The following is a 17,684-nucleotide window of genomic DNA, read 5'->3' on the forward strand; positions in this document are numbered from 1 at the left end:
GGACGACCCAGAGGGATGGTATGGGGAGGGAGGAGGGAGGAGGGTTCAGGATGGGGAACACATGTATACCTGTGGCAGATTCATTTTGATATTGGCAAAACTAATACAATTATGTAAAGTTTAAAAAAAAAATAAAATAAAGAGAAAGTAAAAAAAAAACAAAAAAAAAACAAAAAAAACAAAAAAACCCAAAGCCTGGACTAGACAGACCTTTGTTGGCAAAGCAACGTCTCTGCTTTTGAATATGCTGTCTAGGTTGGTCATACCTTTCCTGCCAAAGACTAAGCGTCCTTTAATTTCATGGCTGCAGTCACCATCTGCAGTGATTTTCAAGCCCGAATAAATAAAGTCTGCCACTGTTTCCACTGTTTCTCCATCTATTTGCCATGAAGTAATGGGACTGGATGCCATGACTTTAGTTTTCTGAATGTTGAGTTTTGAGCCAACTTTTCACTCTCCCCTTCCACTTTCTTCAAGAGGCTCTTTAGTTCTTCTTCACTTTCTGCCATAAGGGTGGTGTCATCTGCATATCTCAGGTTATTGATATTTCCCCTGGCAATCTTGATTCCAGCTTGTGCTTCATCCAGCCCAGCGTTTCTCATGATGTACTCTGCATAGAAGTTAAATAAGCAGGGTGACAATATACAGCCTTGATGTACCCCTTTTCGTATTTGGAACCAGTCTGTTGTTCCATGTCCAGTTCTAACTGCTGCTTCCTGACCTGCATACAGATTTCTCAAGAGGCAGATGAGGTGGTCTGGTATTCCCATCACTTTAAGAACTATCCATTTTGTTGTGATCCACACAGTCAAAGACTTTGGCATATTCAATAAAGCAGAAGTAGATGTTTTTCTGGAACTCTCTTGTTTTTTTGATGATCCAGCAGATGTGGCAATTTGATTTCTGGTTCCTCTACCTTTTCTAAAAACAGCTTGAACATCTGGAAGTTCATGGTTCACATACTGTTGAAGCCTGGCTTGGAGAATTTGGGGCATTACTTTACTACCATGTGAGATGAGTGCAATTGTGTGATAGTTTGAGCAATCTCTGGCATTGCCTTTCTTTGGAATTGGAATGAAAACTGACCTTTTCCAGTCCTGTGCCCACTGCTGAGTTTTCCAAATCTGTTGGCATTTTGAGTGCATCACTTTCACAGCATCATCTTTCTAGATTTGAAATAGCTCAACTGGAATTCCATCACCTCCACCAGCTTTGTTCATAGAGATCCTTCCTAAGGGCCATCTGACTTTACATTCCAGGATGTCTGGCTCTAGGTGAGTGATCACACCATCGTGATTATCTGGGTCATGAAGATCCTTTTTGTACAGTTCTTCTGTGTATTCTTGCCACCTCTTCTTAATATCTTCTGCTTCTGTTAGGCCCATATAATTTCTGTCCTTTATCGAGCCCATCTTTGCATGAATGTTCCCTTGGTATCTCTAATTTTCTTGAAGAGATCTCGTCTTTCCCATTCTTTTGTTTTTCTCTATTTCTTTTCACTGATCACTGAGGAAGGCTTTCTTATGTCTCCTTGCTATTCTTTGGAACTCTGCATTCAAATGGGTATTCTTTCCTCTTCTCCTTTGCTTTTTGCTTCTTTTCTTTTCACAGCTATTTGTAAGCATTCCTCAGATAGCCATTTTGCTTTTTTGCATTTCTTTTTCTTGGGGATGGTCTTAATCCCTGTTTCCTGTACAATGTTACAAATCTCTGTCCATAGTTCATCATGCACTCTGTCTATCAGATCTAATCCTTTGAATCTATTTTTCAATTCCACTCTGTCTTTCTAAGGGGTTTGATTTAGGTCATACCTGAATAGTCCAGTGGTTTTCCCTACTTTCTTCAATTTAAGTTCGAATTTGACAATAAAGAGTTCATGTTCTGAGACACAGTCAGCTCCCGGTCTTATTTTTGCTGACTGTATAGAGCTTCTCCATCTTTGGCTGCAAAGAATATAATCAGTCTGATTTCGGTGTTGACCATCTGGTGAGGTCCATATGTAGAGTCTTCTCTTATGTTGTTGGAAGAGGATGTTTGCTATGACCAATGTATTCTCTTGGCTAAACTCTGTTAGCCTTTGACCTGCTCCATTCTGTACTCCAAGGCCAAATTTGCCTGTTATTCCAGGTGTTTCTTGACTTCCTACTTTTGCATTTCAGTCCCCTATAATGAAAAGGACATCTTTTGTGAGTGTTAGTTCTAGAAGGTCTTGTAGGTCTTCATAGAACCGTTCAGCTTCAGCTTCTTCAGCATTAGTGGTCGGGGTATAGACTTGGATTACTGTGATATTGAATGGTTTGCCTTGGAAAGGAACAGAGATCATTCTGTCGTTTTTGAGATTGCATCCAAGTACTGCATTTGACTATTTTGTTGACTATGATGGTACTACATTTCTTCAAAGGGATTCTTGCCTACAATAGTGGATATAATGGTCATCTGAGTTAAATTCACCTATTCCAATCCATTTTTGCTTATTCCTAAAATGTTGACATTCACTCTTGCTATCTCCTGTTTGACCACTTCCAATTTGCCTTGATTCATGAACATAATATTCCAGGTTCCTATGCAATATTGCTCTTTAAAGCATCGGACTTTACTTCCATCACCAGTCACATCCGCAACTGGTGTTGTTTTTACTTTAGCTTCGTCTCTTCATTCTTTCTGGAGTTTTTTCTCCACTAATCTCCAGTGGCATATTGGGCACCTACCGACCTGGGGAGTTCATCTTTCAGTGTCCTGTCTTTTTGTCTTTTCATACTATTCATGGGGTTCTCTAGACAAGAATGCTGAAGTGTTTTGCCATTCCCTTCTCCAGTGGACACATTTTGTCAGAACTCTTCACCATGACCCGTCTGTCTTGCATGGCCCTACATGGTATGGCCTTATAGCCTTGAGTTAGACAAAGCTGTGGTCCATGTGGTTAGATTGGTTAGTTTTCTGTGATTGTGGTTTTCAGTCTGTCTGCCCTCTGATGGAGAGGATAAGAAGCTTATGGAAGCTTTCTGATGGGAGAGCCTGATGAAGGGGGAAAAAAAGGCTACCAAGTTAGCCTTAATTTTAACTAGTCCAGCCTCTGTGTAGCAGACATGTGGATCTAATACAAATCAATAAAAATACTGTTACATTTTTAAACACCTCTATGCTTTTACTTCTGCTATCTTTGCCTGAAATTATCACCTCTTCCTGTCTTCCCCATCATACTCAAATGTTAAATCTTAATTCATGTGTCATTTCCTCTATGAAGGATCTCTGGAATCTTTTCAGCCCCCTCGTTGACTTATCAAATCTGTTCTGGGAATCTTGTGATATCCTTTACATCTCTCATAGAATTTATGATAAGCATTGTTTTTACATGGTTACATATTTCTTCTCCCCTCTTTTAAAATGGAAACATTTGGAGGCTTTGTTTGTTATGGTATAACTTACACATAGCATAGTCCTTACCATATAATAAACAATCAATGAAGGACTTTTTAAAGAGTGAAGGAATTCTAATAGTCATTGGATTTCCATACCTTTGTATAACAAAGCCACCTGTTCAGAACTCCCTGAGAAAAGGAAACAATTTCAAAGTAAAATATGTTGTGTGTGTCTGCATGCTAAGTCACTTCAATTGTGTCTAAGTCTTTGCAACCCCATAGACTGTAGTCCACCAGGCTCCTCTGTCCATGGGATTCTCCAGGCAAGAATATGGAATGGGTATCATTTCCTCCTCCAGGGGATCTTCCTGATCCAGGGACTGAACTCATGTCTCTTATGTCTCCTGCCTTGGCAGGCGGGTTCTTTACCACTAGCACCACCTTTAATGGACTTTAATAGTTACTGTTCCACTTCTGATTCAAAAAGGCAAACAGCATGCAACTTCTACAGCCCTAAAATTATGAGCAGCAAAATAGAGCTATTTCGATCAATTGCCGGAAGAGGAAGACTGGACATTTAAGTGCTCATTAATAAGCAGAGTAGAGCAACTGGCAGTCCACAGTATATATGGATGAGCCACAGATGCAGAGGAAGATTAACTACTAGGCAGAATTCTTTAAAATCTGGAGACTTGAGGAAGGAACGTATGAATAACAGTGAGTGTAAATGTGGGCTGGAAAACAAGCACAGTCCCTCCACCACCTTTGGAAACAGAGAAGCATTTAATCCCCTATAGGAAAAAAAAAAATGAGATTTTTAAAATAAGTAAATAAACAAAGTTATAATACATATAACTGTTAAATTAAATTACCTGAAGATAAAGTCAAATGGTCAAAAGCATAATCATCATCAAAATGATAGATACACAAACACTCCAGAGTTGAAGGTATTCATGCTTTCAAATCAAAAAGGCCTACAAGATTTTCAATTAGGTCCACACTCAGACACCTCCTTTGGAAATGGTAAGACAACCCTTATGAAATGAATATTGCAAGATGTTTTTTCAAGTTACCTACAAAAGAATGAAGAACAGATTGATTCAGACTTCCCATCAGTAACCTTGCTTCCTAGAATACAATTGAAAATTACTTCACTGCTCGAAGGAAGATTGATTCTCACCCATGAATTCTGCCTCTAGTAAACCTATCACTCAAGTGTAAAGGTAGAATAAACTCAGAACAAACTTTCTCAGAAATTTGTGTGAAGAATACTAGAAAGAAAATAGGTATGATCTAAGAAAGCATGACTCTAACTCAGGGGGTGCAGAGAAGGATAGATGGATGTGTAATAGGCCTGAAGAGCCACCAATTTAGACTGGAGAGAGGGAAATCTCCAGGAAAGAAGAGCCTAACCTAAAAACAAAAAGTTACTGATAAAATCATGGTCAAGTCCAAAGAAAATGGCCTAAACTCAAACAGGAAAGCAATGGGTTTCCAAAATATGAACAGAATGAGTAAGAAATGGAAATAGGAAATGTATTTTTTTTTAAAGCCTGTTTTCTCACTTTCAAGAATAAAAGAAAGACAAACTCCATTGGGAAGGGGAGATTTGGGAGGGGGACTGTCAAAACAGTGTGATCCAAAAATAAATTAGAGTAAAATGATTTTGCTTTTACAGACCCTCTGACATGTCTCTATATAGACCACTCAGGAACTATAAAGAGACTAGGAACAGCTGGAGAAAGGCAAGGAAGAGGATTTTTATCTTATTATAAATCTAATTTTACATTTTGTTTTTGAAATTCTGGACTATAAAGAAAGCTGAGTGTCAAAGAATTGATGCTTTTGAACTGTGGTATTGGACAAGACTCTTGAGAATCCCTTGGACTGCAAGGAGACCAAACCAGTCAATCCTAAAGGAAATCAGTCCTGAATATTCTTTGGAAGGACTGATGCTAAAGCTGAATCTCCAATACTTTAGCCAGCTGATGAGAAGAACTGATTCACTGGAAAATACCCTGATACTGGGAAAGATTAAAGGCAGGAGGAAAAGGGGACGATGAGAGGATGAGATGGTTGGATGGCATCACTGACTCGACGGATATGAGTCTGCGCAAGCTCTGAGAGTTGGTGATGGACAGGGAAGCCTGGTGTGCTGCGGTCCATGGTGCTGCAAAGAGTCAGACACAACTCAGCAACTGAACTGAACTGATCTATCTCACGTCTCTCCTCAGAATTTTTTTCCAAAAATTATTTGATGACTTACAAACAGAAATTAGACTGTTAGAATGTAATTACTTATACTTGCCACATTCTATAAATCTTTAGTCACAGCCTAACAACAGAATGTGAGCACAAGTATATTCTTGTAGAATAAATGGCCCACAATTCCCTAAGGGAATACATCCTTTTGAGAATAAATTGCATTCACCATGTTGCATTATTACATTTATTTTAGAACTAGAGGCTAAATCCATAAAACTTGTAATGATGTTTTTTTCCCCCTCCCAGGCTTATGGGAAAAGACTTATTTTCACAACTACTAAGTCATTAGAAGCAATGTTAATTTACTACTATCTCAAGTCTTTTCATCTCTAATCTACATTGATTTTCTGTCCTGAACAGAAAGTGTGCATTTTTAATGCTTCAGCTGCAATACATTTCCTTTTGGATATTTTTTCCTGCAAAAAATGAATCAAATACTCAAAACAACTGCCTAAACATAGATTAATAATTTCCTAGAAATGACCAAATACAGTACACAAATTTTTAGGACAGTCATATTACTAGAGTGAAAGAAACATATGACTTGGGAGTAGGACACAGAACTTACTCCTCATATTGCTATTGGTTATAGTTTCCACGGGGACCTGAGCTCCTTAAAAACTTAAAATTCAAACCATGGCTGGTTATCAGTAAATAGTAAATTCCAAAAACATGGAGTTTTTTTTTTTTTTCCCCATACAAATTGAGTTTCTATTTGCTTTTGCACACCCTCTGAGGAATCTGTACATGTCCCAAACTGCCATAACAAAATGGTTTTATAAAATAGGTCTTAGCTTTGTTTTCTGATAACTCCATGTGGCCTTCAAGACTTGTCCCAGATGACATGGGTTTCCTTTCTTTTAATAAACTGGCTCAAGGAAAAGCAAAATCAAGGACGTCAGAACAGATGACATGTTGTCTGAAGCTGACCCATTGATGTCTTTTTATGCCCTGCCCTCCCTCAAAGGAGAGAAGGATATGTGTCAATTCACAAAGAAATACTCGTTGATAAACCATTATTAATATGTTAAATAATAATATAGAAAAAAAAGTGTCTCAAATTAAGGAAGCAAAGTTTAGTACTCAGCAACAATGTGAAATTATTCATCTAAAATTTTAATATGCAAACTGAAAGCAGTATTCAATTCTTCATTATTTCAGAAGAATGAGTAGAGGTTTAATGACAGTCTAATAGTTCATTATTTAAAAAAAAAAAACAAGGAATGACAATTCATGAATATTGGCTTCTCTTTCTAAACATCATATTCCTGCTTCCTGAAATCAGCTGTAACTGTACTAGTTTAAAGGACTTCCCTGGTGGTTCAGACAGTAAAGAATCTGCCTGCAATGCAGGAGACCCAGGTTCAATCCCTGAGTCGGGAAGATCCCTTGGAGAAGGGAATGGCAACCACTCCAGTATTTTTGCCTGGAGAATTCCATGGAGATGGGATCCTGGCAGGCTACAATCCATGAGTTGTACATAACTGTTGTTGTACATAATGCAAAGCACATAACTGTTGTACATAACGCAAACAGCTGGACATAACTGAGCAACTTGTACATCATGTCACATACTATTTTAATCTCTTGATTTTTTTGGTAACAAAACAGGATACTGATCCCAGTTTTTCCCACTTGTTTAATTTGGATTACTTATTATAACCTAAACTGATGTCATAGAAAAACTCTATAGGAATAGTAATATACATACATGCATGTTTTGGTATATAATAAGGGTATTTTTTCAATTATATAGAAATGAATTCTCCTACCAGCTACTTAAAGCTCCTTGAAATAAATGTGGAGATACTTCTGTTCTTAATATATACTATAAATCATATGCAAATTATGTTTATATACATACATATGTACTATGTATATATATGAATTACCATTATCAAATGTTGATTGCCATAAGAAACAATTTTAAAATATCATTTTAATTCATTATTTCAGGAAATTAAGGATACTCTCTGATACTATCCTTCTGCAAAAATAAAATGTGCACCATTAGGGCTTTGTGTTCTTAATTCTGGAGACAAAAGGTCATTTCCTCACTAAATACATAGCAAATACCATTAACCTTGATATAAGAATGATATAAATTGCAGACAGCAATTTAAAATCTAACTGCTCTTCAAACGGCAAATGCTATGACAGATTTTGGATCTGCCAAAATCTTAACAAAACCTGTTTTCATTTGTCAGATAAATTATGGCCCTTTGAGCTGTGCACATAAAAGGTAGTTCAGTATGGTAGTTAAGAGTATGGCTTTGGTTAAGAGCATGGGTCCATATCCCGACTCTGCTATTTCCTAGTTACATGAGTTTGAACAGAAAATTTACAAAGTTAATGTGAGGTTTGTAGGATTTGTAGAGGAAGTAATCTAGTAGCATCTGTGAACGGTGATGGAAATGGTAAGAAAAGAAGATATATGATTCCTATCACTGTGATTTTGGTATGTTGTTCTCTTCTCTTGTTTTTATGAAATCTGAATAATGGATTTTTAGCTATTTTGAATTCATTTCTAGTTTTGGGATGAGTTTAACTGACCAAGTCAGTGGTTTCAAGCTCTGCAAGGTATTCTTCTTTCTTTCAAAATAACTTGGTTAAATACGGAGAAAGGGAGGGAAGGAGGGTGGGGAGAAGGTAAGAGGAAAGAAAAGGAAGGAATGAAGGAAGAGAGGGAAGAAAGAAAAAAACAGGAAAAAATAATGAGAGTTATGACAACATGTTTTGTGGTAATATCACCAAAAAAATTGCTGTGCCTTTCCCAGTTAGGAACCACATACTCCTCAGATTATCTTAGACAATTTAAAGCATGCAATTCATCAACATTTTTTGTCATTAACTAATACCTACTGGATATCTCAAATCATATTCTGCTTGCCAGTGTCTTTAGCCCAAATGAAGATGTATCTGGCAATTTCATTTATGACATAAGGTAATTCTTTCATGGGAGCCATTTGTATGTATTTATGTATGAATTATTCCACCAAAGTTAATCTGGGCTTTTCTTTGGGACTCTTGATGCTACAGAGTTATGCAATACAGATACTTTTTATGGATTCTTGCTTCAAATCTCTTTTGCTTGGAATTGAAATCATCCATTTAATTTTACTTCAACATATTATATTCTTTGAAATGCCAGAGGCCTTCAAAGGGTACTAATGAGTTCTTGTCCCAATTAACTGTTGTAAATTTTTCTTCTTTGTTCTTATGAAAGAGAAAATTAGTTAAGGAAATGAAACTCATTACCAATACTCTAAATTTTATTTGTTGCTACTGTGCTCAGTGTTTCAAGGATGCCCACATGCTTATTTTAGGCGGGGAGGAAGCTTTCAATTAATAGAATAATATGTACCATCAATAAATTGAAACTCTCTACAAATAGCAAATGTGGAAAGTGACACTTTTTTTCTTAGCCTCTATTTTTGGGCATCTGCCTTTTTGTTTTAGCAAAATTAGGCCTACAGGTAATGAATACATCATTACACTCTGTGATAACCTTGAGGGGTGGGATGGGGGTAGGATGGGAGGGAGGCTCAAGAGAAAGGGGATACATGTATACCTAAGGCTGATTCACAGTTATATGGCAGAAACCAATACAACATTGTAAAGCAATTAGCCTCCAATTAAAAATAAATAGAAGTTATCACAAAGGGAAAGTTCATTTTAATAAGAGAAAAACAATAAATATCAAAATGAAAATGTATGATATTTAAAAGGGTAAGGATCTTTACTAAGTGATCTATACGTAAAAATTGTTATGGTAAACCCTAAGGCTCCACAGAAAAATGAGCAATGAATACAGCATGACAATCCCTTGAAAAGGAAATAAAAATGGCTAATGAAAATATGAAAAAAGTTCAATTCAGTAAGATAAGAAATGCAATAAAAATGATACTTTTTCTTTCAGTAGATTAAAAAAATATGAGAACAGATAATATTCAGGGTTAGAAGGGGTGCAGTGAAAAACACTGCTGTACATTGGTGGGAGGATAATTTAATAAAATGATTCTGGATGCATAATTGTCAACTATATACTAAAGGATTTAAACTTGTTCATATTATTTAGTTATATTTAGGTATCTTTTTTTAAGGATCAAAATCACAAATGAAGATGAGGGCATTTTTTATGGTGATGATTACAGGGAAATATTTATCATAAAAACATGAAAACAGTATGATGTATAATGATATACACATTATTGTTGTTGTTTAGTTGCTAAGTTGTGTGGGACTCTTTTGCAATCCCTGTTACCCACCAGACTCCTCTGTCCATGGGATTTCCCAGGCAAAAATACTGGAGTGGTTTGCCATTTCCTTCTCCAAGGGATCTTCTTGACCCAGGGATCAAACCTGCATCACCTACACTGGCAAGTGGATTCTTTACCACTGAGCCACCAGGGAAGCCCCCGATATATACCATAGCATAATATATTTATTATATTACATAATATATAATAATATGTAAAGAGTTAAATAAACAATGAAATTGCTGTTGTTGTTCAGTCGCCCAGTCGAGTCTGACTCTTTGTGACCCCATGGACTGCAGCACACCAGGCCTCCCTGTCCATGACCATCTCCCGGAGTTTTCCCAAGTCCATGTTCATCGCATCAGTGATGCCATTTAACCATCTTATCCTCTGATACGTTCTTCTTCTCCCTCAATCTTTCCCAGCATCAGGGAGTTTTCCACTGAGTCGTCTGTTCTCATCAGATGACCAAAATACTGGAGCATCAGCTTCAGCATCAGTTCTTCCAGTGAATATTCAGAATTGATCTCCCTTAAGATTGATTGGTTTGATCTCCTTGCTGTCCAAGAGACTTTGAGGAGTCTTCTCCAGCACCACAGTTCCAAGGCATCAATTCTTTGGCATTCTGCCATCTTTATGGTCCAGATCTCACAACCGTATGTGATCACTGGGAAACCATAGCCTTGACTATATGGATCTTTGTTAGCAGAGTAATGCCTCTGCTTTTCAACACACTGTCTAGGTTTGTCATTACTTTCCTGCCAAGGAGCAATTATCTTCTGATTTCATGGCTGCAGTCACCATCCACAGTGATTTTGGAGCCCAAGAAGAGGAAATCTGTCACTACTTTCACTTTTTCCCCTTCTATTTGCCATGCAGTAATGGGGCCAGATGCCATGATCTATTCTTTTTTTAATATTTAGTCTTAAGCCAGCTCTTTCACTCTCCTCCTTCACTCTCATCAAGAGGCTCTTTAGTTCCTCTTAACTTTTTGTCATTAGAGTGCTATCATCTGCATATCTGAGGTTGTTGATGTTTCTCCAGCCTATCTTGATTCCGGGTTGTAACTCATCCAGCCTGGATGCCATCAAGGTGTATATTATGTCAGCAAATCTGGGAGACCCAGCAGTGGCCACAGAACTGGACAAAGTCAATCCTCATCCCAATTCCCAAGAATAGTTGTAACGAAGAATATGCTAACCATCAGGCAATCATACTCAACTCCCATGCAAGAAAGGTCATGCTTAAAATCTTGTATGCTAGGCTTCAGCATTATGCAAACCAAGAAATTCAGACGTCCAAGCTGGGTTTAGAAAAGGAAGAGGAACTAGAGACCAAATTGCCAACATTTTCTGGATTATAGAGAAAGCAAGGGATATTTAGAAGAAAACATCTATCTCTGTTTCATTGACTATGCTAAAACCTTTGACTGGACCATGATCAAAGAAATAGCCACATGAATTCCAAAATTATTTGATATTACTTAAAATAAAAATACACATATTTGAGATGTAGCGTAATCAGATACATTTCAATTGCACACAGATGAACAAAATGTACAAAAATATAAATAAGTTTCAGTTGTGAACTGATGAAAGTGCTTATCTCTATTTTTATATTGAGTTGTTTTATATTGTGATGTAAAATGACAAATATAGAAATCATAAGAACTTACATTTTCAGGGGAAAGGAAAAGAAATTTCATTGTTAATATCTCAATATCCAGAATACAGAAAGACTATGGATATTTCTTAACTGCTGCAGTACCGTGTTGTTAGTTATAGCTTGTTGCCAATTTTGCATTTTCCTGCTAAACCCAGATCCTTCTTTGACCAGAATTTCTGTCACCTATGATTCCATTCAAGTTTGTTTAACTAAAATTCTTTTTATCATCTTTAGGCAAACTGAAAATCCTTTATTCCATTTTTATGGCAAATTCTCTATTTTCATGAATCAACTTTTGAGTTTCAGCAGGGCATCACAGCCATGAGATTCCACTAATTTGATATATAGAAATGGTTTGTTATATAGAAATTACATAGAAATAGGTAACTAGTATAGAAATTGAGTGATACTATAACACAAACCTAAAATAGATAGCATTAACTCTGAGACAAGGTGGCAGATGGAGGCCAGAAGGACAGTGAGAAGACTATCAGGGAAAACAGGAAAAACAGTAAAGAAATGGTTTTTGAGGACTGGAGAAAAGAAGGCTCACAACAATTATTGTGGGAACAATAAGGCTAAATATTGCCTGCAGTAACTTTGAAGATAGAAAATATATCTACAAACTTGTGGATCTGGCTAATGGGATTTCCAAGCAAATGGTTGACAGTATTATTCGTCATCTTTTAGCTACGCATAACATGATATTGGTAGGCTGTAGTCCATGGGGTCGCTAAGAGTCGGACATGACTGAGCGACTTCACTTTCACTTTTCACTTTCATGCAGTGGAGAAGGAAATGGCAACCCACTCCAGTGTTCTTGCCTGGAGAATTCCAGGGATGGGGGAGCCTGGTGGGCTGCCGTCTATGGGGTCACACAGAGTTGGACACGACTGAAGCGATTTAGCAGCAGCAGCAGCAACATGATATTACGAGAGATGAGCTAAAGGAACAGTCCCGTTTTCAAGTACAATTTAGAGGGTACATTGTTAACTGAAGACTTGCTAGGTTGGAAAATAAAAATTTCACTTTTACAGCATCTCCAGCTGGCAAAAGATTTTCCAAGTAAAGACGTTGCCTCTAGAAAAAGAACAAATTCAGAATGGTGTCTGCAAGTCAAGATCAAATCAAAGATGCAATGCTAAGACATGCAGCTAAGACTTCAGAAAGATTTCAGAGATCCTCTCAATTATATAAAAGCTCTAACAATCTTAAAGGCATGTCATGACATTGTAACTCTTATGGAACACTGGAGACTATATCTTATATTGAAAAGATTTGTGCATATGTAATTTAAGAAGATGAGTTTAATTTGGTACACAGAAATATCAAAAAAATTTTTGAGAGCTGTAGCAGTTTAAAAGTGGTAGAGAGTTCAACCAATAACTTAGATTACCATACTCTATTTCAAATTGCCTATCAGGCTCTTATTAGTCTATACAGTTCAGTATTATTTTCAAATGATAATAAACACAATTTTTAAAAAAAAAGCTAAGCTTTTAAATACCAAGCATTGTGCCAACATCATTTTATATTGAGTTGGTCAAAGAGATGTTACAGAAAAACCCAATGAACTTTTTGGCCAACCCAATATAATATCCCACTCACTCCTCAAAACAAAGAAGCAAAAAACTTTTAAGCCATTCAAAAAATTTGATCCACACCTAGATTTTTATTCCGGGAACTTTATCACAAGTGGACATGACATACTTATATGGTGATACTCAGATTAACACTATTTATTAGAATAAAATCATGGAGGAGCCTCAAAGTCTAATGGAAGAGGAATGGTAAATTGAGACTGTTTCATGTAATGGCATGTAACAATTAAATTAAAGCATGTGGCTGACTTTATTTTGGGGGGCTCTAAAATCACTGCAGATAGTGATTGCAGCCATGAAATTAAAATATGCTTGCTCCTTGAAAGGAAAGTTATGACCAACCTAGACAACATATTAAAAAGCAGAGACATTACTTTGTCAACACAGGTCCATCTAGTCAAGGCTATGGTTTTTCCAGTAGTCATGTATGGATGTAAGAGTTGGACTATAAAGAAAGCTGAGCACCAAAGAATTGATGCTTTTGAACTATGGTGTTGGAGAAGACTCTTGAGAGTCCCTTGGACTGCAAGGAGATCCAACCAGGCCATTCTAAAGGGGATCAGTCCTGGGTGTTCATTGGAAGGACTGATGTTGAAGCTGAAACTCCAATACTTTGGCCACCTGATACTAAGAACGGACTCATTTGAAAAGACCCTGATGCTGGGAAAGAATGAGGGCAGGAGGAGAAGGGGATGCCAGAGGATGAGATGGTTGGATGGCATCACTGACTCAATGGACATGGGTTTGGATAAACTCCGGGAGTTGGTGATGGGCAGGGAAGCCCGGCATGCTGCAGTTCATGGGGTTGCAAAGAGTCGGACACAACTGAGCAACTGAACGGAACTGAACTGAGTCAATATAATCACTGAACTGAGTCAATATAATCACAATAATTACTTTCATTGTTAATGTAAGAAACTAAGGATTGGTTAGGTTATGTTGTCCAAAGTCATACAGAATTTGGTAGGTTAAAGATTTTAACCCTGGAATTATGACTACAGAAAACCCACTCCCACACACTGTACCACTTCCTTTACATTGGATAAAATTACAATTTATACAAGAAAGTGAACACTACTATCATATCTTATGCACTGAAAAACCCTCTGCAACAGAACACATCCTACTTGTATTCTTGTAAAAAGTATTACAAGATTTACATGGAAGCATACCCTTAGAGAGGACATGTGCTCATCTGGGTCTGTTCCCAGAGAAGACTATGGGGCTCCCAACTCAACCTTAGCCAGCCAGCGTACCCCTTGGTCCCAGTTGCCACCATATTGCCTGTTTCAGTACCCATGAGCTTTATCTGGGTTCCAGATGCCAGAGAGAACAACAGGTAATAGGAGGGCATCTTTTATGTGAACGAGGCTTCATAAGACCCAAGAAGGCTTGCTGGTTTGCACTGAATAAGGCAGATCTTTAGCTACAGTGTCTCATATAAATGCCTTTATCAAAAACTTGCTTTACAATTTTAAAGAGATACTATACATTTTTTGCTTTGTCAAAAACAGAAGAAGCAGAAAAAAAAATGATGGCAATAAAAAAAATCTACATTAATGAAGAGCTATAGCTGAGATCTGAGACACACACAAAAGTAAAAAATCCTAAGTTATGGTTCCCATAGCAACTACAACACAGTTGGATTTCACTTTTATGTTAAGTAAGTTTAACTTGAGTGAGAATGCAAAATACTTCCTCCAAGCCAAAAAAAGAATTGTGAAAGACACAGAGTGGTCCAGACTGTTTTGACTTTCAAGTATGTCAAATATTCACCCTAATAGGTATTAACATTTTTACATTAATACTATATGTTCATTTGTATTGATTTTAAACTACCTTTATTCAGTTGACAAAATATAATTATTTAAAATGGGGAAAAGTCCCACTAGAATCTGTTAAATTGGAAAACATGACTTTATAATTTTTCACATAGCATTTCTATCGTCCTTGTATTTACAAAAGAATATTTGCTGAAAGTACAATTTATTGGTACTTTAATAAAGTACCATTTATTGCTACTCACTGCCAAGTGTTTTAAATTTGACAGTTTTTTAAATTACTTTTGATATAACATGAAACTATATAAAGAAACACATGCTACTTTAAAGATAGAGTTTACAAATAATTTTCAAGACATATATAGTTTGCATATTTTTTCTCTATTTCAATAAAATTTTTAGAAAACAGGAAGGGTACTTACTCCTGTTATGTAACGAGGTCTATATTGAATGGTTCCAAATAAACCAAGAATGACGATAATAATATGTACAAAATTTGCCAGGATAGGTGCCCACTGATATCCAAGGAAGTCAAATATTTGCCTCTCCAGCACACAAACCTAAAATAGCAAAATAGGATATATAGATAAGCACAATGATGAGAGAAAAAAAGGATCACATTGACATGATAATCAGCAACTATAACTGTGTTACCATATCTGGCATTTGTCTTTAACAGTGCGAATGACATTTTGGGGTATATTTCAAAGGAAGGCTATGAGAGCTATGGATCCAGAGACAGCTGCAATCCTTTCAGGGATGATTTTGTGGCGGCATCAAGTAGTATTCGCAGGATGTCATCTGTGCAGTCACAGGATAAATTATATTGTCATATGCACTGTCAAACACTTGAAGTCATCAACCAGCAAGCTTGGGGAATGACGTCCCCATGAAGGGTTTGTTGTTAGAATCTGCTCAGATGTCATCATATAAGTTGGGAATGGAACACACGGGGTTGATGGAGAGGAAAAAGAACTCTTCAGCAAGTCAGGAGACCAGACTTTGGATGTTGCTCTGTCACAGACAGCCGTAGTGCCCCAGGAAGTCATTTCTTTTCTCTGGGGGTCTGATTCCTTATTTGTAAAATGTAGGACTTTGACTAATGTCTAGGGTCCTTCTAACCTTAAGAGGATTAGATTATAAATCAAATGTAACTTTTTTTTTTTTTATCATATCCAGTTATCTACAGTAACCAGGAAAAAAGGAGGGCCCTAAAAGAAACTTCAAACAATGGAAAAAAAAATAAAGCATCACTGTTTAAACACAAGAAACAAGGGATTTCTAATTCTTCTATATTCATCTGTGCTTAGAAACTTACAATTAAGTCATATGTAAAAATCTAAACAGTGGGAAGAAAAAACCAAAACCAATCAACCAACCAACTCACCAAAAAAGCCCCCAAAAAACAAAAAAAACCCTGAGACTGACCAGTAGTCCAGAAGTGCCATTTTACATCAACAAAGGAAACTTGAATAGCTAGCAAGTCTCTCATCAGATCTAACAAAGCAAAGGGAATGGTGTGAATTAAACTCAGCTGTATGTTTCCTGCCTGCCCTCAGGTGGAATGATAACAAACTAAAACATTGTAAACGAAACTGATGTTAAGCACAGACATTCAACAATTGGTCTTCAGCTAGCATTTAGAGGAAAATGATTTTAAAACCCCTAAGTCACTAACTATACTTTATCACTCTGCTTTAATACTTCTTGTCAAAAGGACATACTAACTCTTCAAACAGACAATTTACTTTTAAATTAAATACCTGTAGCCTAGTTTGAAGGCTTCTAGAATGATCATTATTCCCACTGCACTTCTTTAACTGACAGCACATTTTCTTATCAGGCATTGAAGGAGAAAATAAACTCATGACAACTGTTGGCATAACACCTCTATTTCCTAAGACACACCAGGTACCATGTTATACTGTAACAGCAATAGTCCAGCCTAATAAAATCTTAAGTTTCACTTGGTCTTGGCAGTGAATAAAAAAAAAAGAAAAGAGAGAGAGAGACAGGGAGGATCTCGGATTTATATTCTATCCTACATATTCTAAATACAAAATACCTTCCAGAGTCCCAGCAGTGGAATATGATATTCTGATTGATTAACAGTCTGTCATGGAATATGCACATAACCCAAGCCTCATAAACTCTGAAATGTCTCCTGATGAAACACTCCTTCAACTGTTTCCATGCAGTCAACACTTCTTATGAAGAGGCCCATTTGTGATGTTAAGCAGTATTACATGTGCCTTGTTGGAATCCATCAATGTTACCAAAAGATAAGTGGATGTTCTCAGCATTGCTAATCGTCTATATAAAAGCTCCTTCTAACACAGAACTCTCGTATCCTTATCCTATGAATAAACAGTAAGTAGAAATGTGAAACAGCAGCAAGAAGCATTTAAACTCTATAAATTTTGAGCATCATAACTGTGGGGACACAGCAGGGAAAAAGTAGAGAGGATGAAGCACATCATTCAAACAGTGGGAAATCTCTCAATAAATGCTCCAATTATGGAACAAAAGAGCAAGCGCCATCGTTAATTATAAAAAATATATAGATGATAATATACTCACTAAGACTGCAAAGCTAAAATGAAGTTGCATCAACATTTATCAACCTTTTTTATGACAGAACTAATAGTTCCATCAAACATTACTTACGAGGTTATGCAGACTGAACAAGCTAATGTGCAGTTTTTCACTTATAGCACTTCGGCTATTATAGTATTTCACTTATATAGTATTTCT

General features: G+C 36.7%; 1 protein-coding gene across 1 annotated transcript in view; it reads right to left on the reverse strand.

Moving 5' to 3' along the window:
• NKAIN2 (Na+/K+ transporting ATPase interacting 2) overlaps window positions 1-15,596 on the reverse strand; it is a 622,544-nt gene extending 606,948 nt beyond the window's left edge. The window contains exons 1-2 of the mRNA XM_010861954.1: window positions 15,585-15,596; window positions 15,353-15,490 (exon numbers count right to left, since the gene is read on the reverse strand). Coding sequence (XP_010860256.1) covers window positions 15,353-15,490; window positions 15,585-15,596 — 150 coding nt within the window. The remainder of the gene's footprint in view (window positions 1-15,352; window positions 15,491-15,584) is intronic.
• Window positions 15,597-17,684: the final 2,088 nt, after the last annotated feature.

Source organism: Bison bison, unplaced genomic scaffold, assembly GCF_000754665.1.
Source record: "Bison bison bison isolate TAMUID 2011002044 unplaced genomic scaffold, Bison_UMD1.0 scf7180017864473, whole genome shotgun sequence".
NCBI classification, from domain to species: Eukaryota; Metazoa; Chordata; class Mammalia; order Artiodactyla; family Bovidae; genus Bison; species Bison bison.